This window comes from Lycium ferocissimum, chromosome 4 (genome assembly GCF_029784015.1).
Source record: "Lycium ferocissimum isolate CSIRO_LF1 chromosome 4, AGI_CSIRO_Lferr_CH_V1, whole genome shotgun sequence".
In the NCBI taxonomy this organism is placed as follows: Eukaryota; Viridiplantae; Streptophyta; class Magnoliopsida; order Solanales; family Solanaceae; genus Lycium; species Lycium ferocissimum.
In genome coordinates this window covers 41,845,345-41,867,220 of record NC_081345.1, presented here as the reverse complement: position 1 = coordinate 41,867,220, position 21,876 = coordinate 41,845,345, and the positions used below count along the sequence as shown (strand labels likewise).

Here is a 21,876-nt window from a genome sequence, read left to right as displayed (position 1 = left end):
AATTGTCAATAACACCAGAAACGTTATTATCATTTATCAATGAAGAGTGGTTGGAATTCCCAATTGCAATAGTGGTCCATCTTTAATTTGTCACCCTAACAAAAGTTCAAATAAAATTTCTCATTTTCATCATTTAAGCAAGAAGTTTCTATAACATCTTAGCACTTTTGGTTGGAACTCCATCGCAGTATGGTCCTCACTCACTATAGCGACGTTAGCTTTTATGGCAATGGGTACGGTGCAAACTAACACACTGCTTTCTACTTGAACTATATATATGTAAATATATACAGTTTAAAAAAACTATAAAAAAGGTATATTTATATTAAGTCTAGCTAGTTTGGAATTATGACACAAATGGATATTTATATTAAGTAAAAGGGCTGTATAGAGAAAAATAGTTAAATACCGAAAATTCATATCTTTAGGTTATGAGTGAGATCATTTTTTTTTCAAAATTATTTTACCCTCAAATAATTTTTTTACTAACTCAATCCGAAAAATATTTTTTTTTCAAAAATAATATGGATAATTTTTCAAAAAAAAATAATAATTTAAAACCGATTAGTTTGGGCCGAAAAAAAATAATTTCAGATATTAGTGGGTAAAAAATTATTTGAGGGTAAAATAATTTTGAAGGGCTGATCCACTATCTCGTATGGATGAAATTTTTCAAAGTATTTTCCCCTTTTCCGTTTATATTAAGTATGTATAGAGTACGTCGTGAGTGAGATCATTTTTTCCCTTCTCTAAGCAACACTACAAAACTACTATCTCGTGAAAAATATTTTCCTCGAAGATGACTTTCGTTGTACCAAACACATCCTTAATTTCACAAATACTACTTTTCACTACTACTATTTATAGACTTGTTCTTTTACATACTTACCCCATTTTTTTGACCTTCAAAATTGAGCTTATGCCTAGTAGGACATATGTCCTTTAAAGGTGGAGGTCATAACTTGTGGAATATTGTGATGCAAAAATATAAATTTACGTCTCACGAAAAGTTGTTTGTTTTGAGAGTCAAAATTTAAAGACCAGCACAAAATGGAGACAAAAGTGCAAATGATCCCTCTTATAATCCTATTCAAAAGTACCTGGACTGCTTAAGTCCCATATGCACTCCATTGTTCATCTGTTACTGCAGCCCAGTGACTTCTGATCTTTGGGCTTAAAAGTATGCCCATCCAGCTTGGAAAGATCGACTTTGTGAAGTAAGAATCAATTTTTTGTGGGGGAACTTTCATAAATACAAGATATATAGTTAATTATATAATTTACAACTAATTTAGATATTACAAATTGTGAAACTTAAAGCTAAATACAAGGAGATTATTGCTATGAATAAAAAGCTAAAAATAAAGAGATTCCCTATATTAGTGATAACATAATTAAATGCATATAAAAACACAATAAGCACTTAACTAAAAAAGCTCCACCACAATCCACTAGCAAGATACTTCATGAATTTTAACCAAAAAAAAAAAAAAAAACTAATTCACGAACAAGTATATTACTGTATCTGTTATATATATTATTTTATCTATATATCGTCTATTGTTCCTAAATATGTTGTTGTAGGAAGAAAAAAAGAAAGAAAATCTTTTTAAAACGGTAGATGGAATATGGGATTTGAAGTTAATTTTTTTTTTGTTTATTTGGAAAATTACATTATCTCTCATGCCCTGTTCATAGATTATTATTTTTTTTTGGGGGGGGGGGGGGGGTTTGGAGGGGCGAGGAGGAGAGGGGAGGGGATGATTTTGAAAGAAAGAGAAGGTGAAAACTGGTATTTTAAAGGTAGTAACTCCTAAATGAATCATTTCCTATAGTTCGATGGCATAAATGAGCCAAACTATTGATGAGTGGCATAAATGAGCCATTTCCGATAATTCGATGGCATATTTGAGCCTTTTCCGTTTTAGGAATGTAAAAAGTTGTATTTTTGTTATTAAAAAGTTAAAATTTTGGATAAGTTGTATTTATGTAATTTTTTGAAAGTAGTTGTAATCTTCTTACCATTTGAAAAAGTTATATTTGTGTGACTTTCCCTTTTTTTGCGCGGATTGTTCTTCATGGACCGGTCTTTAATTTTTGCCCCTCAAATCACCGGTCTTTAATTTTTGTCCCTATTTCTAATTTAATGAAATTTGTGGGCCAAATTTTCCTTATTCACTGGTCTACGAAATCATAGATTCTAGGTTCGATCCTCAGTAGAGTCAAAAGGAAAAACAATTTCGCAAGATAAGGTTTCATAGAAACTATGCTTATTCGGGCAAAGTTACATAGAAACTATGCCTTGTCCGGCATAGTTTTATAGAAATTAAGTTATCCGAAATAAGTTGTGTAGTAACTAATTCGCTCGACATAAGTTTATAGAAACTATGCCTATTCAAGCAAAGTTACATAGAAATTATACCTTGTGTGGCATAAATTCTGTAGAAATGAAGTTATGCCGGATAACTTAATTTCTACAGAATTATGCTGGACAAGGCATAGTTTCTATGGAATCTTGTCCTGCGAAATTAGGTCATAAATTGGAATTTCTTTTTTTGTTTTTTCGATGTCAGGGATATTTTCGACTATTTTTTTATTACTTAAAGTGCCGAAAGGCAAAAATTAAAGATCACCCCAAGACAGGGACGTTCCTGTGAATTGGCCTGGATGGCCAGCTTCTTTAACCCCTCCTTAATATTTTATCCATCGTTTGAAATATATTTGAAAAATATCTACTGTTTTTAAGCCGAAAATAAATTCAAAACAAAAATACTCCTGGTTAAAACACGAAAAAACTCTACCATATAATGTTGGAGTTTGAAGTTTTAACAAGTGAAAATTCAGCATTATCGAAAAAATTCTATAATTTTAAATGTGCAATTCAAACTCCTGAAACTTTTTATGGAGTTTTGAACTGTGATAGTTCAAACTCGTAACTATACTTTTCTAGAGCAATTTAAATTGTTACAGTTCAAAATAGTTACAGTTCATACTTCATGAGGTTCTAATATCAATTGAAATTTCATGAATTTGTTATGTTTGTAACGACGGAGTGAGCAATGTGAACTTGACAAATCCTCAGTGAAACAGAACTGGTTCCAACTTTTGTAGTTCATAATCTTTAAACTACTTCTCCATTCCAAAACAAACGAATTTTTAGCATTTGTTTTTTGTCATCCAAAATAAATGAATTTTACAAAATTTGAAGATGTATTAATTACTCTCTCTGGTTAAAAAAGGTTCACTTTGCTTTTATTTTTAGTTCAAAAAGAGTGTCCACTTATCAAATTAAGAAAAAATAATCTTATTTTTTTAGATTTGTCCTTATTAAGTGTTAAGTGATTAGATTCTAATAACTATTTAATTAGGGATAATTTAGTCAAACTACCCATTTTGCCTAGAAGTTAGTATTTTCTTAAGGGTGTGCAAATCACTAAGTGAACACTCTTTTTGAACATTAGGGAGTATGTTTTTTCAAAATTATCCTTTTTTGTATTGGTTTTTCCAACTCCGAACATTGTGTTAGGGATTGCCCTGAATTTCATACCTTATTTAGACTCTACAAATTGTATTTCACTTCAAAAAGGTTTTCTTGGTGGAAAATGATTACTTGGTAGGAAATGACTCTTCTATATCTATCATTTTCTTGGAGGAGAAGTTTTAAACTTTCTATATATAGAGGATTTGTTCTTCTCATTCGCAATACAATAGAATACACAATGTACTCATTCAAGAGTCTCGTTTAGGGGAGATTATTCTCTCATAGTTTTAATTTTTTTTAATATTATGTTAGTTTTTCAATATGTAGGTCATTTGAACAAATCATATTATAATATTATAATTTTTTAATATATGTCCTTTTTTGTCTGATTTATCGACATCAAAATTTGCAATTATAAGCTTCCGCATTACGCCCTAATTATTTCAACCACAACACATTGATTATCTCTAGTTTTAGAAAAAGTTTAGAAAATCTAAAAGGATAAATAGTTAAAAGTTACCTTTTAATTAATATCATCAATTAACTTTCTTCATTTATTTTAAAATGGAGATAGTATAATTTTATTATTGTTAATAATGCAAATGAGACAGCATTTAGTAGGCGTTTGGACATGCGATTTCATCTTATGATTTGAGATGAAATCTCAAATCATCGAAAAATGCATGATTTGGGATTTGAAATCATGATTTCAAAAAATATAAATGTAAAATTTGACCGATACGTTTATATTTTGTAAAAAAAAAACCCATAAGTTAGTAGATATATTTATCAGTCATGTTTACCAACCATAAGTTGGTAGATATATTGTTCGTACCATGTGGGAGGATTATATTAAAGAGTAATTATATTACTATTCATGTTAAATTTTCCTTTTTATTGAACTAAAGTTTGATCAATTGATGTTATATTTTTTAGAAAGGCTTTCTAGTAGCGTATTAATTTTATTATGAATTATGATGTACTCATTTGGTAAGATTATCTAAGAATTAAGAAAATTTTAATGATTTTCACAACTTGTGAGATTTTTATGTTTGTAAAAAAAAATTATAACTTAAGAAATCTAAATTATATATTCAAATATGATTTTATCTTATAATTTCATCTCATGGGATGAAATCATGTCCAAATGACTCCTTAATGCCAACAAAGGTTGAAGCGTAACTTTCAGTAGAAGGGCCATACATTTTGTCTTTTTAAAACGTGTAACCTTCTGCAAACTTTTTTTTAGTTTTATCTTTAGTCGCATAATAATATAGAAGTTAAATGGCTTAATGCATGTGCAGCCTTCTAAACTTATCTTTTTAAAAAAAAATTATTTTGACATCTTAATTAAGTATTGCTCCTATTAAATCTCTAAATTTATTCTTAAGTGTGTCTATCAAACGCAATCTAACTTACATAGTATTTTATCTTCAATATAACAATATGCTAATATATATTTTAATTTAATTATATCATTTTTAGCTAAGATTAGCAACAATTGAAAGGGAAAAAAAGAATAAGTTTTTAATTAAGCTGATAATGAAAGAGCAGAACCAGCAAAAACCGACACATTTTTAGCCTAAAGAATAACTTACGACACGCTTAAAATATTATTTTATCTTTGTTATCATAATTTATTTTTAGCTTCTAATAAAAATTAAATTTAGAGAATTTAATAGACACATTTAAAAATAAGTTTAAGGTTCAATACAATCAACACTAGTTGAGATGCCAAATGAAAAAAAAGGTCAAGTTTAGGCGTTCCATATCCATTAAGCCAAGTTAAATTAATTAACTCAACAAAGAAGAACAAAGAAAATCGCAACAAAGAAGTGAACTGAAACAGAGTTTCCTCAAAAATGGCAAAAAACTTGAGCACTTTCTCTATCTCTCATTCCCTACAACCTCGTATTGGAACTCAAATTTTCACGCATTTCCAGTGCATTCCCAATTACAACAGCAATGTTCCAAGTAACAAATTCCACAAATTTGGGTCCAGAATTGAAAACAATGGACCACGGAAAGCGGGTCGGGTCCAGATTCGGGCTATGTCGGGTTCATTCGGGTCCCGATTAGAGGAGAGTGTGAAAAAGACCGTTACTGAAAACCCAGTTGTTGTCTACTCCAAATCTTGGTGTTCGTAAGTTGTACAATCAGTATTGATTTATTCGTTTGGTCTTTAAATATTTTAAATTGTTAATTATCGTGACTTGTAGTACTTTTTATATTTCAAAAAACTTAAAGGTTGTATGTTTGAACTTACTGATGAAGCTTGACTCTCGAAATTTGAACTGTATTACATAAATTGGGATAGAAGGAGTAATATTTAGTTGAAATTGAATTCTTTGCCTTATTGTTTACTTTATGTGATTGAATTTTGAAGTTGGTGCTCCTAAGTTGTACAATTAGTAGCTAGTGTATTCCCTCTATTTCAATTTATACCATACACTTCGGATTTCAAGAGTCAAACAAGAAAATTCTTAACGCGATTTATTCGTATGGCCTTTAAATATTTTAAATCGTTAATTATTGTGACTTATAGTAGTACTTTTTATGTAGTTTCTAAATCTGTAAATTATTTTTCAAAAAACTTAAAATTGTATCTTCGAAACCAACCGTCAAAGTAGAGACGTTTGACTCCTGACATCCGAACTGTATCACATAAATTAAATTGGGACAGAAGGAGTAATATTTAGTTGAAAATGGAATTCTATGCCTAATTGTCCACTTTCTGCTAGTGGATTTTGAAGTGGGGTTCTTGATTTTGTTGTGAAGGTACTCTACTGAGGTGAAAGTTCTGTTCAAAAGACTTGGTGTAGATCCACTTGTTATTGAATTGGACGAAATGGGTAAGTTTTCTCCAAAGTTGAGAACTTTTACTTTACTTAAAAAATATTCTTTTCGAGCTTCATGCTTTCGTGAATTAACTCAGGAAAAATTTGTTTACTTTCTGTGTGAATCATATCTACATATTTTTGCTTAATGTGAATTGAGAAGGTGATCTTTATAAATGTATTATGTACGCAATGTTTACAGTGATTGTTGTGAACCCAAAGCTAAGGCTTATATGCAGATATGACTTTTGAATCTAAGATGATGAATGAGTTGAATACATTCAAATGGAAATCATTATTGATAGTCTACTAGCATGGCTTATTTTGGTTACATCAAATACAGTTAAGTACTTGGGTTCAAGTTCCTGATAAATAAGAAAGTAAGTTGATATTAGGTAGGTTGCTAATCTTCTGCAAAATCAATGTTGTTAAACAAGCGGAATGGTGATTGCACGCTGTTTGTGATGCAAAATTATGAATTCTGGTTACTCGTCTCTACCACATCCACCTCATTCCTTGAATGTGGGACAAGAATTACCATTACGCGACAAGGTTTTGTCCAAAATGCTTGTTGGTTGAGTTAGTGGTATTGCTGGGTATATGAAACAATCATTTTAAAATCTTCAGCTAGATGACAATTTTTTATTATGGAATTTAGACGTCTAGTATTGTTAGGCTAGGTCATATTTTTTTGACTTCATGAACGAGAAATTTTGGTGGATAATGGTCTTTAAGTAGATGGGAGCTGAGTTCGCATTTGCGTTGTCTAGACAATTTGCTGTTTGTCTAGGCTTGAACCTTGATACATCTGGATACTGGTGCCTACTTTGGAGAGAGAAGTAAAAGGGACTTCAACTTAAGAGTTGAATCCCAGTCACAGTATGAGGGAAAAAATTGGTAGCTTGTGCTTAGAACCTCACGAGTATATCAATCATATTTTTCTGTGGTGTCCGTTTAGTTAGCTTGATAGTGGTCAAGTGAAAGCTTGAAGTTCCCTTGTTATCAGTCTTCCTTCAGTTTTGATCACGGCGGGTGCAAATTCTTCAGAAAACCAAATGCAAGTAAACACCGTTCCATCTTGCATAGAGTAGTTTCCTCCACATAAGGAGGTTACAACTCTATTTGGGAATTTAACAAAGTTCAGTTGGAAGTGATTGTACATAATTTACATGAATATCTATTTTTTCATTCATGGCCCCTTTCACCATGTCCATAAATAAAAGCAGATGGTGGCACTAATGTGTTGCAAGTAAAAATGTCATCGAACAAAGAGTAAAAGTTCCGAAATTGTGTTGATTCTCATATTGTCAGTTCACCATAGATGCATGCTGACCTTTGTACATTCTTCTACTACCACAGACTACCCAAAAGAAGAAGGTAAATAAATGTAAAAGGAAATCTTAAAAACTTGGGAAACGTGCATGCACAGTTCACAGGAAGTTAGACTAGAATACATCAAATACAGTTGAGTACTTGAATTTTAGTTCCTGATAAATAAGAAAGTCAGTTGATATTAAGTGGGCTGATTGCTAATCTTCTGCAAAATCAATGTTGTTAAACAAGCGGAATGGTGGTTGCGGACTGTTTGTGATGCAAAAATATGGCTTCTTGGTTTCTCCTATCTACCACACCCAGCTCATTCCTCAAATAGTGGTATTTCTGGGATTGAAACAATTATTTGAGATCTTGAGCTAGATGACAGTTCTTATGAAGGAGTTAGATGCTTTTTTGTAGGAAAGCTAGCTCGAATTGTTATTTTGACTTCATGAATGAGAAACAATGATGAGCGAAGCTCTTTAAGTAGACGGGAGCTGAGCTTCTATTCGCATAGTCTAGACTATTTTCTGTTTATCATGGCCTGAACCTTAGGGCATCTGCCATGACTGGTGCCTACTTTGGAGAGAGAAGTAAAAGGGACTTCACCTTGAGAGTTGAATCCCAGTCACAGTATGAACTATGAAGGAAAAAAGTGGTAGCTTGTGCTTTGAACCTCACGAGTATATCAATCATAATTTTGTGTGGTGTCTGTCTAGTTTGCTTGATGGTGGTCAATAATGAAAGCTTGAAGTTCCCTTGTTATCAGTCTTCCTTCAGTTTTGATTATGACACATGCAACTTCTTCAGTAAATCAAATGGAAGTAAAATCCGTTCCATCTTGCATAGAGTAGTTTCATCCACATCAGCAGGCTACAACTCTGTTTGGGGAATTTGACAAAGTTCAGTTGGAAGTGGTTGTACGTAATTAACATGAATAACTATCTTGTAATGCATGTCTTCTTTTAAACCATGTCCTAAAATACAAGCAGATGGTGGTTCTAAATTCTAATGTTATATGGATGATGCTAAATTGCTATCCACAGATGAGGCTAGCAACAAGCAACCTTGTGTTGCAAACTTGCAAGTAGAAGTGTCTTTGAAGAAAGAGGAAGTTCCGAGATTGTTTTGTTTCTCATATAGTTAGTTATCCATAAATGCGCTTGCTTTTGTATATTCTTCTACGACCAGAGACTACCCAAAGAAGAAGGGAAATAAATGTAAAATGAAATCTGAAATATTGGGGAAAAGTGCTGAAATATTGGACAGTTCACAAGAAGTCTTATTAGTTCATTTTGATTATCTGCATTGTGAATTATTTCCCATTAACTACGATTATCTAAGTTTCAACTGTGGCATTCCCTGCTCTGGTCATGTACAAATATATGCTTTTTACCAATTAGTTGATGTTATCTCTAACTTGTTGTTTCAGGTCCCCAAGGACCACAGCTGCAGAAAGTGCTGGAAAGGCTTACTGGACAGCATACAGTTCCCAATGTATTCATTGGTAAGAATGTGGTATTGTACAGTTGTTGATCTCTACAAGTGTTTGGAGTATGACTACAGATTGTTGGAGCTTATCTATTTCTCTACGGTAGCTTCCTGAGTATATATAAACCTATACATAATAAGCAGATATTACCTTCGAAACTTGGGGATGAAGGGCCAGCCTCGCTACGTTATAATGAATAAAAAGTATGCGAAATTTTCAGAAGTAATAGATGTCTCCGTGAAGAGCACCACAAGTATTTGGAGATATTTCATCTTTTAGAGACAATATAGATAGTTTAGAGACCTCTGTTAATATCATGATGATAATGAGAAACAAGTTCATTGAATTTATTACCCCCCCCCCCCACACACACACACACACACAACAAACCCCCATAGCCAAAAAAGAGAATAGAAAACAACTGCTTGGCCTATCATAAAAACAAACTGCTTAGTTTGACAGTATGCGCACTGCCTTTTACGAAGAGAGCCGTCTGTTTTCAAATTCTGTTGGCATCGCTGCTGATTTTTATTGTGTGGTTTCTGTGGAGGACTTCTAATAAATGAGTGTTTCTTTATGATCAGGTGCCAAACACATTGGTGGTTGTACAGGTACATTCTCTGATCAGTCTTATGCTTTCACCCTAGATTTGCAGAAACAAAGTTTTGTTATTCTGTGTTTTTCCCTTGCTGATAATTATTTGACTTGATTCCCAAGCCTATAGCCTATTAGTACAACTTTTTGTTCCTTGTTCCTTGTTTAAGAACTATAGTTATTAAGTACCTTCCCCAGACTATTTGTAGGGTGTTAGCAGCAGGTTTTTGTGGATTACTTTCAAAAATGAGTGGTTGACAGTTTATGTCCTAGCAACAAAAATTGTGCCACATTTATGAAGAAAAGGCATTATAGTTGATGAACACTAGATTACGTCTTTTAGTGTAAGTCTGCAGGCATTCCTTGCAATCTGTGCATTGCTACTGTTGAAAGATTGAATAACATATCATAATAATTGGAATATGAAAAACTTGTCGAATGAGTTGGATTACTTTTTTTGGTACAGATACTATTAAGCTGTATCGGAAAGGAGAACTTGAATCTTTGCTATCGGAAGCTAAGGCTGGAAAAATGGAGAGCTAGGCTCTTTTGAGCTATCCGTGCCAAAGCGATCCTATCTTGCTCTCCTTGTACGCATTATTCTCCCAGATCTCTCTGAAATACTCATATTTCATTATGTTGTCCCTTTACAATTATATCTTGCTTCTGAATGTAAACTCATTGTTGAAGCAGGAACATATGTTGATATAAATTCATTCATGAGTTTATAACTGAATTTTCTTCCTTCCTCAAAGATTAGTTTTATACTTACATTTCTCTTATTATGGGAAATCATATCAATTGAAAACTAAACAAGAATTTGGTGTTTGTGTGTCAAATATACTTATTTGAAACTTCAAATATGACAAGCTTGCTTAACATTGCCGGCTCTCATTTTCCAATGGGTTGTGAACATCACCCTCCCCCACAAACCAAAAAAAAAAAAAAAAAAAAAAAAAAAAAAAAGAAAGAAATAGTGTCTTCTATGAGACAAGCTAAGATATGCGTCGTACATACTGAAGTTGATGGATTGAATTTTGTCCACAGTAAAATTACTTACTATTAAACATTGAGACAGAGCAGAGATGTGTATAAATGTGTCATTCTGCTGAAGTCGATCGATTGAATTTGTTCCGGTGCAATTACTTGATAAATATTGGCCCAGGCCCAAGATGCATATAAATTCTGTCATTGGCCTATTCCAGTAAGAGGGATCAATTCAATAATTCCAGTTTGAATAAAAGAGAAGATTGCAAAGGCTACTGAACTTATTAAGAAGACTCAATCCGAAGCTGCATGGTTGTACTTTTGTGGTGCATAAGACGTTCCTCAGGACATCCTGAAGATTCCAGCCTTCTTTTGTCAACTACTTGATGTTATTAGGAGGATTGACTTCTTGTTTGCTGCTGGTGGGATCTCTGTACCACTGACTCTTATTTTTCTTATGTTCCTTGCCACAATCACAACGAATATGGAAATTGAAGCATATCCAGATAGGTGAGGATGACTTTTTGTTTCGTTCCAAATAAACAACTGAGGGTAGAAATGCCTTTTGCTTCTTTTGTGTGTGTGTGTGTGTGTGTGTGTGTGTTTTGATTGTTCTGTTCTGTTAAAACAAACGAATTTGGTCTAGAAACGTTTGTGCAATGAAACAAAACATTTGTTGTGGTAGGTCGAAACGTGACTCTGTTATGCATGATTTGCACCGACTCTAAACCGTGGAGCACTTGAATTGCCGTATATTTCCATATCGTGTAGTTTTGACTGTAAATGTATCTTGTTTGCAGTAAATCACATCCACATGTTTTTGCTTAATGTGAATTGAGAAGTCTTAATATGGATGTAAGCCTTCTAATGTGAATTGTTGAATTGTATCAATAGTGCTTCGAATTGACTAGCTAGTCATGTGTGGATAATCTGTCAGTCGTATGGACCGCTCTCTAACCTGGCAACCGTAAGCTATGTTATGAAAGATTATAAGAAAGTTATTTTGTTTGTCCAGTGTGCCCGAAAAGAAAAAGAGTAGAGATTGGAAATTTTCTTAGCCTTGGAATGACAAAAGAGTTGAAGTCTCACATTGAAGTGGCAGTACAGCAAACTAAAGCTCGACTGAGTTCGATAGACTTTTTCTTGTGTTCGAAGAAGATAATGTTTTGACGTACTTTTCTTTGATCAAAGATTGATCAAGTTTTCACTAAACGTATGGTAGAAGATTGTGAAATTAGTTATTGGAGTTCCTGAGAATTTAGTTAGTCTGGAGTTGGTACCAGCAATGTGAGCGAGCTCCTACATGCTGTGTAATTTATTGTTTTGCATGATATTAGTTTGAGATGAGTTTAAATGTAACTACATGATCAATGAGGATCCATATAGCAACAACATACCCAGTGTAATCCCACAAGTGGGGTCTAGGGATGGTTGAAGTGTACACAGACTTTACCCTACCTTGGAAGGTAGAGAGGCTGTTTCGATTGTCGTCTTTAATCTCTTTGGAATTGAAGCATTTTATTTATTGTTATAACCAACATGATAATTCAAGGATGGGTGTAGTATAACGACACTCAACTCGAACTCTATGTCCGTAGTTGACCCACCAAGTTTATTCTCATAAGTTACTAGTAGTAGTGGGGGAAGTAATTCTTTGCTCCCGTTGACTTCAAATTTTAGATCTGTTACTACATAATATTGGAAGTTTTGTGTTTTGAAAGAATTGGATTTGAGCAATGGTAACAATAAAAATAGGCGTTCATTCACATTCAAAGCGAGTATATAACTAGAGAATAAACATGGAAAGAAAAGGCCTTGCATTCTACAAATATACTAATGAGTCGCACACACTCATTTCAGTTCTTCAATTTCATCCAATGCGTAGTTGTTGGTTGATACATTAGCATAGTTCACTTTGTTAAATCGTACAACAACTGGGTAGCGAGTTTTTGGATCCTGAGACATTTAAAACAAAATGGATAACATTCAAAGTTAAACATCATTAATAAGATTTTAATTAAAACAAAATGGATAACAATAAAAGTTAAACATCATTAATAAAATCTTAATTTAGTTGACTGTACTTAAATTTCTTACCTGATCAACAGCTACAACTGAACCGGTGCCCTTGTACCAATAAGATTCCTTCCTAAGAACTCTCACCTGTCAAATATTATCAGTCACATATTAGATGATTTTGCATTCAATCATGATGTAGATGAGTCTGATGCAGTATATTGCTATACACTACTTTTATTGTGATATACATTTTAATTTTTAAAAACTTCAAAATATATAGTATGAGTTTACCTTTCTATCGAATGACAATGTAGTTTTTTTATTTTATTTAATCGGATCACCTACAAGATAAGTCCAAATATCTATCTAAATAAGCAGGATTAGTAACCTGAAAAGCAAGACGTGTTCATTTTTTTTTTCTTACATAACATATGCGTTTTGAACATTTGTCAATACAACATCTATAGGTACAGCTAGATGACTTCCATCTTGAAAAGTCATATGATTAGTGATTACCACTTCATAAGATATTGATGATTTCTCACTATTTGTAATTCAATACAATATCAATTGGATCCTTTGTTTGGTAACATTTCTGCAGAAGTTTAACTTTTATATATACCGATAACAAATACACTACCAGGTCACTTAAAAGATAACTACAAGTAATTATCCTTCATAGAAAATAAAAAAAAATAAAAAGTAAAATTAGTAACCTGATAAAAGATGACTACAAGTAATTATCGTTCATTAAAAAAATGAAACCTGAACGCATAAACACTTACTTTTGTTCCTCTCTTGGGTCCAATTGGAGGTGGCTTAGGCTTAGCAGCTTTGGTTTCAGCAGCTGGTTCTGCAGTGGCGGCGGCAGCTGGTGGTGCAGCCTCTTCAGCAGCCCTTACGACGAGTCTCGGGGTGGTGGTGGTCTTGCCGCTGGAGGAGAAAAATAACATAGTGGTACGAGAAGTAGTGTTAGTGTTGTTAGAGGCAACATTTGGAGTTGCCACCAAAAAACTTGATGCAGCACAAGCCATATTGCAACTTGCCATAAGGTCTACTTGATTGTCTTACTAACGATTTACGAGAAATTTGGGTATGTTGATGAAGAGAAAATAATGACAGACAAAATCAGAGTAGATTGGGAGGTTTTGAGTTAATGAGGATATCTTTTTCCTGGACGACGAGTGAACTTGTGGCGTGCTGCTATTGCTCCATCCACTAGGAATCTGCCACATAGTTACCATATCCCATTCTTTTGGATAATGTCGTCACTTCTCTTTTGTCTTTACGACTACTATTTATTTTCCACGCATTGTTTTTTTATTTTTATTTTTTAAATAGGATATTTTATTCTTTTAGGCAATCATGTAAAACACAATTGGATAGCAGCGACCAAATAGTCATGAATATTCGAACTAGTAAGCGACTATTTAACTTTCTCCAAATTGAATACAAATTGCTATTGGTCTCCTGGAACTTTTTCCAAATTGAATACACAATACACCCATTCAAATTGTCCAAATAATATTCTCACTTATGGCAGGTTAGCAAAACACCCATTTAAATTTGTTTTGAACTTCATAAGGAAGGTCTGTTGCATAGAATATTCAAACCGTTCAAAGTAGATGATGAAATGAAAAAATTAACAATGTTAAAACCATAATTTTTATCTCTCAAATTTGCATTTAGAAGTTAGCACTATAAAGACATTTTGAAATCATATTGTTGAAGTTCAACTATTATAACTGAAAATCGATTAAGTTTAGGCATCCAATTTTCTTGCCAATAATCCAACAATTTCAGGCAAGAATGTAGAAAGTTCACTACCAAACTTTACAGAATTTTTGCAACTAAATGTCTGATTGATTTTGAAATATTTTTATAAAAATGGACACCTTTTATCTGTGCACTTCACTTCCATGTTTTTATATTTTTTGCGCGACCTCTATTTATTTATTTATTTATCGTTTTCCTATTCGTGGGCTCATTACAGTTTCTAACATGAGATAAGAATTAACAACGTTAAAACCATAATTTTTATCTCCCAAATTTGCATTTAGAAGCTAGCACTATAACTCATCTCAAATTGACAATATTTCGCACATGTAATCATTTAAAAATGGTTGAAGCTCAGTCATACTTCATCCAAAAATTGGATAACTTTATGCAAAATCGATTAAGTTTAGGCATCCAATTTTTCCTTGCCAATAATCCAACAATTTCAGGCAAGAATGTAGAAAGTTCACTACCAAACTTTACAGGAACTTTTGCAACTTGATCGTGAATGTCTGAAGTTGATTTTTGAGGCGGCTAATATTGCAAAACTTTAAACAACGGCTATAGTTTAAATGGACACCCCTAAAGGCGTTTATCTGTGCACTTCGCTTCCAGAATTGTGATATTTTCAGTTTAGAAAGCACTAATTGCGGATTGTCCTGAGGCATAACTTTGCCTTTCATAGAGAATTAGATAAATAAGCTCCGGCAATTTTAAAGACCACCGATTGTCCTCCCCGAATGGGGTGGTTTGTAAATTTTGCCCTCATATTTGAAATCTTTAAAATTTGCCCTCAAAATGGTTTCGGGGTTCGAACCCGCGCGATTTTAAAAAAAAAAAAAAATTCGCAAGGCGAGTTTAAATTTTGCTATGCCGGACCCGACATACTTTTGTTAAGGAATTACCAAGATTATACGGGACCGGCATGCTCAAAAATGAGACCACGCGTAAGTATCTTGGATAATTCCTTGTAGTTATGCGGTCCTGCATAAAAGTTTATGGATAAAGTGGATCCACGCCTACTATGTCAAAAAGTAGGATTTGACATTTAACATGGTCGCATTTGGATGGTTAGACAAATTATTGGTTCTTGGAGAATCTGGAGCAAGTGCGTATACTTCTTTTCCGCTTTGGAAAAAGCTTGATTCGAACTTTCTTGCAATTATTAGGTAATCCCGAAAGAGTCAACGAAAATTTATGGTGTTTCAACTCACAAAATATATTTCACGACGTGATTGTGCTTACATGGAAGAGCGTAAAACTTAAAAAAGATGAAGAAAGTTTGAAGGAGTAAAATTAAAGACCACCCCAAATGAAGGACAATAAAGTGGATCCATAACTAAAAAAAAAAAAAATGGTTAGACTCTTGGAGAATCAAGTCCAATCCACAAGCCCAACCGCGCAAATTGAACCGCTTTGGCGCCTAAAATACCTTCCCCTCTTCTTCATAATTGAAAGGGGTTCAAATTTGAAAAATTTTAAAGACCACCTCCAGAAAACCGCTTTGGCGCCTAAAATACATAAATCAAAGGGGTTCAAATTTGAAAAGCTTGATCAATCACTGCATTTAGGTTTCACAAAATTAAACTTTCAAGTCAACAATCACCATAACGTAATGAAGCGAAGATTCAAATCTGCTAATAAACGTCTACCAAAAACCCTAACCTCTTCAATTGGAGCTTTCACTCAACCTCAGGTCCTAAATGATGATCGATTCGGTATTGACGATTACTTTCGAACTTAATTTCATTTCCAGCCGATAATCACTTAAAATTCACAGTTTTTTTTTTTTTTTAAATTATCATCGAAATTTATATTTGTGTTGGCTCCTAGATAATTTTTTCAGCTACTTGTTTACAATTTGACATTGATTGTAAAATGGAATGCGTATGCAATACATTTGTTGCCTTGATTCGAATGTTATATATATATACTTAAATATATACTTATACTAAGTCTGAACTTATTGTCACAAAAAAAGTGACTAGTCTTCTGGCATTCTGCATTCATCGACTTGAAATCCTGAAGTCTCTGTGCATAAATTGCAACAGTAATACTCCCCGTCCCAATATTTGTGATACTTTTATCTTTTCGTGAGTCAATTTGACTAAACTTTGAAGTTAAATTGGATTAGATTAACTCAATTATTTAAGATTAAAATTTATATATTTGAAAACTACATGATCAGTACTATTTATTACAACTTTTCTCATATCAATTTGGCGAAAAGATACATCTTAAAATATTGGTTAAAGTTCATGCACTTTGAATCTGGGGAAGCGAAAAGCATCACGTAAATTGGGACAGAGGGAGTAATAAGTTAAGTTGTCTTAGGCCAACTTTATTATGTGTAAAAGTTCCTAAAAGTTGTTGACTAGTGCGAGGTGGGCTTTGTGGATTTAGTCACTTCTGGGAGATTTGCAATCACAAATTAGCTTACACATATTGAACATAATGACTTTGGACGAGTCAGATTGAAGTTTTCAATTTTACCTGTTTAACTCAAGGCTAGCTCAAAAGATCGTAGTCCAACCATGAACGAAGGAGGTCTTAGATTCTACCTTTTCCCTTATTTGTGCAGTCTTTCGCTTGCATTTTCATAATTGATAGGCTTCTTATCAGCAGCGATATGTTAAGCGGAACCCATCATGATGCTATGAACATGAACGATTTGAGTTCCTTGGCTTATATCAGCACCCATTATCCCCTTTTTCAGGATCATGTGTTTTTCTTTTGGATTAATTGGTCATAGCTGTTGTTAAACAATGGTGTATTGGCATGTGTATGTCATATTGCATAACTTCACCTAGTTGTTTCATTTTCTTTTTCTTTCATTTGTTTGTTTTGGTATCTTATCTATTACAACAGCAATAGCAACATTGTAGCATTTAAGCTTTGGTATCTTACTTCTTATAGCATTAAAAATGTGCCTTGAAGCTCATTTCATTCATAAGCTCTAAAAACAAAATAGTTTATTTCCACTGCCAAACCAGATGAATATTGAATAAAATGAATTTGGAGGTGATTACAGCAATATTTCTCTGCTTAGTTATCAAATGGTCAAAGTCCTAATGTAAGCAAACGAGGGGCTAGATTTAAAACCTCCCCCTTATTCATGAAGTCTCTTGTTTGCCATTTTTTTATGTTTGTGTGTTTCATGGCAACGGCATTTTACTAGCCGTAAAGATGGTATGAACCTGAATTATTTGAGATCCTGGCAAGTATCAGATACTGACACAGTGACACCCTACTTCATATGAGTTTTGCTTTTGGATTAAATGGAGAGATCTGGACTTACAGTGGATTTGTCATTAGTTCATTATGTTTATATAAGATATTTTTTGGCTTCATATTTCTTGCATTTTGATTTGATTTGTTTGGCCACTTTTTCCTCTATCTCATTTATTGTCGTGTTAAAATTTTGTGCTTTAAAGTAGACCAGTGCCACCCTTTGTCCCCCTGTTATAAAATAAAGTTTGTAGCATTTTTTATTGTTAGATTTGAGCAACGCCAAAAAGGCCAGGTCCCCAGATAACAAAGCAGATCCTCTTCCAAATGTTGGAAGAGTTGCATTATCCAAAAAATATCAGACAGCTTGCAACCCCAGATGTAAGATTTTTCTTCTTTTTGAGCACTCCTCTTTTTAATTACCTATGTCCCAATCATTTTATGATTTCAGAAAATGTTAACTGTCTCATCTATATCCCTCTAAATTATTTAAGAACTGATAGTATTGTTAGGGCAGCCGATATGCCCAAAACTTCAGAGTATGCTTTCTTCAAGAAGTTGAAAAAGGATATTGGCCATAGTAATTCAGATCTTCTCCACAGAGGGAGTAATCTATCAAAGATCACTCAACCTAGTAATTGCATCTCAGGTGGGTTGCATTTTGATTTCTAACTAGCAAACTTTCTGGTTCCTCAAAAGCTTTAAGCAAATTCAGTTTGCGTTTATTTTATTTAGAAACCACCTTTATTTGAAAGATTTAACTAATTATGCCGAATATGCAGACAGACCGAGAACATACAACGTGCCGCAGTGCCCGGATAAGGACCTTAAAATCCCAATTCAAGTAGAAAAAGAATATCAGACTAATGAATGCCAGTCCTTTTCACCTGTTGATGGTGTCATAGGTAGGAAGCAGATTATACTACGTACAAGTAATATAGCATCTTGACTCTGTTTGGTCAATTATTAATTTTGATGATCATCATGGTACACCGAAATGCAGGCATATCTAAGGAGGCAAAACTTAAGTCTTTTTCACTCCCTACTGCAGTGACTCCTGTAGATTCAAATTTGAGGCTGTCACCCCTTGCAGGTCCATCAAATAATTTAGGTTATTTTCAATCAGGCATTCAATACTCTCTTAAACAATGATTCTTCACTTAGGATACTGAATGCATAATTACTCTATCATCCATCACCTCTCCCTTTCCATGGATAAATATCAACTTGTGAGATGGATATGGGAAGAACTAGAATGGCTGCTTCATTAGTTAGCATTTATATTTATCCAAGAAAATAAGGAAGACAAAGCACTAGTGAATGATGTTACTGGATCCTTCACATTGAGACCTTCCTTAATCTTAGTGTTGCAACTCTGAATGCTCCTTATCATGAAGTTATTTTAGTGTTTGAAACAGAGGTAAATATCAATGCTGTACATTCTCTATAATAGTGGATGCAGAAGCATCGCAACTTGTACATTGTATCAGCATTACAGGCTTTCTTCCCAATTTTGTTTCATTTTTCTTTTAGGAGTCCAGGAAGGGGTTGGCGCCTGTGCTTGGAGAAAACTCTGAAAGCTAATGTCCAATAAAACTTTCAACATAATCTTTTAAGTCGTTTGAGCTAGATTAAGGTCAATCTCCCAAGTGATTCCTTATATTATCACTCTTATGGCCATAGCTTTGGACACTAGAAAGACCCCAAGAGGAGGCTTTCTTAGCCATGATGAAACAAGAATGAGAACCTTGTCTGTTTGAATATGTGTTCCATTGTTTTTATAAGGTGGCAAATCATATCTGTATCTTGTTTTGTCTGTGTTCTTTTGTTGTGTTAGCAATTAACTCAGCCAACTGGTTAAGGTGCTTCATTTTTAGCAGTTAACAGTGCATATGATTAGACTTAGACATATACATTTGTTCAGAGACATTTATTTCTTCCTTATCATTCATAGGGAGCCAAAACTCTGGTAATGGGATTTTTGCTGCAAAGAGGCAGAAACTATGTGAGCGGGCAAATAAACTGTTTCTTGACGTCGAGAAACTCAATTCTGAAAGGTCAACCAGGTTAATGTTTTCAGTTGCTTTTGTGTCTTGATAAACTAGTTCCATCTCAAGTTGACATAGGTTTCCAGGTTTGATTTGGTTTCTGCACTTCTCAGCCGGCTGTTCCATGGAAGGAAGGAGGATGAAGTATGATCTCTATCTTTTTCAGGAACTATATAAGTTTAAATTCTTTTCTTTTTCTTGACTTCTGATACTTGAAATTTCAGGATCTCTGGGATTCACAGTTCAGGAAAGGGAAAAATGCAAGTGCTAGCTCACTTGCATATGCTAAGCCAGATCATGCAAAGACACGACCTCATTCAAGGCACATAGAAGATGTTACAGTACCAGAATATAAGATGAGCCAGAGAGATTGCTGTCCCAGTAATTTCTTTGGTAGGCCAAAGAAGAGAGTTCCCCTAGAGTTGGATAACTTCACTTCTGCCGTTAATCTCATTGACTATGACTTGGAAACTGGTTTGCACTACAAAGTTTTAGATAATAGTCAAATTTCAAATAACAAAATAACTATAAGTTTGTGGGATCAGAGTGATTCATTGCCTTCATTATCCTTTGACCGGCATGGGCTTGCTGATCATTTCCTACCGGATAGACTTCATAGTGCAAATATACCTGTAAGTAGAGGAGCACAAAACTTGTTCTTAGATTGGGATTTCAATGAGGAGAAAAATGATCCTGTATTAGCTATTACTACAATCGGAGGGAATAAATTGTGTTCACCAATAGCCACCTCACGGCACATTGATTACCAGCAGAGTACAGAAAAGACGCTTGATGCGCTGGCATTGTGTTCATCCTCTTTATTTGCGAACTCTGGATATTCTGATGCGCTGCCATATTTTTGTTCAACAAAATTTCAGCAGAAACTCTTCCCAACTGATGTCTGCTCCATGGATTTTGGAACGATTCTTGAACATGAGGAATATGAAGTTGCAAGAATGGACCAGTTTGATCTACCCTTGCTATGTAACTCAGAGCAAGATCCTCTGGAAGGTCGTAATCCTGAGAATCAATTTGAAATTGGCAATGAAATCGTCCCCTATCTAAGTCATCATGAGAAGAATCATTGTGATTCTGATGCCTTCTTGCCAATGGCCTTGGATACTTTCGGCTGGAAGTTCTTTTCAGCAACCAGTTCCCCGTTGCAGAGGGGTTTATCTACTTATCATGCTCTAAGACTGCCTCATAGAGAAGATGCAATTGGTCTAACACAAGAGGAGATCAAAAACAGCTTGTATGGTTCAAACCCAAGAGATATTGCTCCTCAATCAGTTGAACAGGCACTCAACTCTGACGTCTGGTTCTCTTGCAACTCTGAAGTAGCATGTGACAAAGCAAGTGGTGGATCTCTATTACTTGATAATGCAAGCTGGATTACATCTGTTGAAGAAATTTCTCCTGATCATTCTGATGAATGGATATACATCTGACGGATCCTATAATAATAGGATGGGATTGTAAGGTTGCCCCTTATCCCAGTAAAGGTATGTTCTTCTCCGTGATCGTCTGACATATGGCCCTGTTATACTTATGTTGTGCTTGAGATTCAGGACCATGTAAATACATTTAGTTCAAAACCAAATAGACTTCTTCTTTTCCAATAGAATGGAGTTCCACAAAGGAAAACATTGTTCATTTCTGGGCGTTTCTTGCTCTAGCATGACATTAATCTACTATGTGCAAGTCACCATTTTCTGGAAGCATTCAACGCCAGATACGCAGTGCTTAATGGTAACAAATGACTTGCCTGGCTCTCCAGCAAACTGCTGTATGGAAACAGGCAATTCCCAAAATTAAGGTATGTAGCAGGGCCTGTAGTAGTACATCGTTTTTTAAGTTGCAAATAGAAAAATTGAGTAGTTCTGGTCTTTTGTTATTCTAGGTTTCATTCACCAAGTAACAAGATGTCTCATAGGTATCTATACATTCACCCTCAAGATTTCGATCTAGTGGTAAAAGCGCAACAAATGATGTGTGAGTAAGGCGCATATTACGGGTTTGAAACCTGCCACAGACAAAAGCCTGGTGTTTTAGTGGAGAAGGGTAGAGGGGCAGGTCCATTATCCACCAAGTCTTTACCAT

General features: G+C 34.1%; 3 protein-coding genes across 19 annotated transcripts; 2 read left to right on the top strand and 1 right to left on the bottom strand.

The window, feature by feature from the left end:
• Positions 1 to 5,260: 5,260 nt before the first annotated feature.
• Positions 5,261 to 12,187, top strand: LOC132053031 (monothiol glutaredoxin-S10). Of its 5 annotated transcripts, none has more exons than XR_009414057.1 (7): positions 5,261 to 5,624; positions 6,260 to 6,333; positions 9,065 to 9,139; positions 9,709 to 9,735; positions 10,185 to 10,308; positions 10,951 to 11,215; positions 11,721 to 12,187. XR_009414057.1 is itself a non-coding variant. In XM_059444827.1 (6 exons), exons 1-5 carry the CDS (start codon positions 5,344 to 5,346, stop codon positions 10,259 to 10,261), a joined length of 534 nt encoding a protein of 177 aa, XP_059300810.1. In that variant the 5' UTR covers positions 5,261 to 5,343; the 3' UTR covers positions 10,262 to 10,308; positions 11,721 to 12,187. The 5 variants fall into 5 exon arrangements, 2 of the variants coding, with proteins under 2 accessions (XP_059300810.1, XP_059300811.1); XR_009414055.1 differs by having other exon boundaries at positions 10,924 to 11,215; XR_009414056.1 differs by having other exon boundaries at positions 10,884 to 11,215.
• Positions 12,188 to 12,445: 258 nt separating this feature from the next.
• On the bottom strand, positions 12,446 to 13,876 carry LOC132053032 (photosystem I reaction center subunit IV A, chloroplastic). Its single transcript, XM_059444829.1, has 3 exons — positions 13,510 to 13,876; positions 12,803 to 12,868; positions 12,446 to 12,661 (listed from the first exon to the last, which is right to left on the bottom strand). The coding sequence occupies exons 1-3, from the start codon at positions 13,771 to 13,773 to the stop codon at positions 12,557 to 12,559; spliced, it is 435 nt and encodes a 144-aa protein (XP_059300812.1). The 5' UTR covers positions 13,774 to 13,876; the 3' UTR covers positions 12,446 to 12,556.
• Positions 13,877 to 16,033: 2,157 nt separating this feature from the next.
• On the top strand, positions 16,034 to 21,497 carry LOC132053029 (uncharacterized). Of its 13 annotated transcripts, none has more exons than XM_059444820.1 (8): positions 16,034 to 16,218; positions 17,999 to 18,109; positions 18,246 to 18,377; positions 18,511 to 18,633; positions 18,732 to 18,821; positions 19,683 to 19,785; positions 19,890 to 19,920; positions 20,001 to 21,497. In XM_059444820.1, exons 1-8 carry the CDS (start codon positions 16,116 to 16,118, stop codon positions 21,222 to 21,224), a joined length of 1,917 nt encoding a protein of 638 aa, XP_059300803.1. In that variant the 5' UTR covers positions 16,034 to 16,115; the 3' UTR covers positions 21,225 to 21,497. The 13 variants fall into 13 exon arrangements, with proteins under 13 accessions (XP_059300803.1, XP_059300799.1, XP_059300802.1 ...); XM_059444816.1 differs by having other exon boundaries at positions 19,863 to 19,920; XM_059444819.1 differs by having other exon boundaries at positions 19,683 to 19,794.
• The last annotated feature ends 379 nt before the right edge of the window (positions 21,498 to 21,876 follow it).

Bases quoted from the DNA above. Each gene is read 5' to 3' on its own strand.
- LOC132053032 (XM_059444829.1), bottom strand. From the start codon at position 13,773: ATGGCAAGTTGCAATATGGCTTGTGCTGCATCAAGTTTTTTGGTGGCA. The intron at 12,869-13,509 runs GTAAGTGTTTAT...AATATTTGACAG, and splicing joins GACCCAAGAGAGGAACAAAA to GTGAGAGTTCTTAGGAAGGA. The intron at 12,662-12,802 runs GTAAGAAATTTA...TAAATGTCTCAG, and splicing joins CAGTTGTAGCTGTTGATCAG to GATCCAAAAACTCGCTACCC.
- LOC132053031 (XM_059444827.1), top strand. From the start codon at position 5,344: ATGGCAAAAAACTTGAGCACTTTCTCTATCTCTCATTCCCTACAACCT. The intron at 6,334-9,064 runs GTAAGTTTTCTC...TTGTTGTTTCAG, and splicing joins TATTGAATTGGACGAAATGG to GTCCCCAAGGACCACAGCTG. The intron at 9,736-10,184 runs GTACATTCTCTG...TTTTTGGTACAG, and splicing joins ACACATTGGTGGTTGTACAG to ATACTATTAAGCTGTATCGG.
- LOC132053029 (XM_059444813.1), top strand. From the start codon at position 16,116: ATGAAGCGAAGATTCAAATCTGCTAATAAACGTCTACCAAAAACCCTA. The intron at 18,634-18,731 runs GTAGGAAGCAGA...ACCGAAATGCAG, and splicing joins ACCTGTTGATGGTGTCATAG to GCATATCTAAGGAGGCAAAA. The intron at 18,840-19,682 runs GTTATTTTCAAT...TATCATTCATAG, and splicing joins AGGTCCATCAAATAATTTAG to GGAGCCAAAACTCTGGTAAT.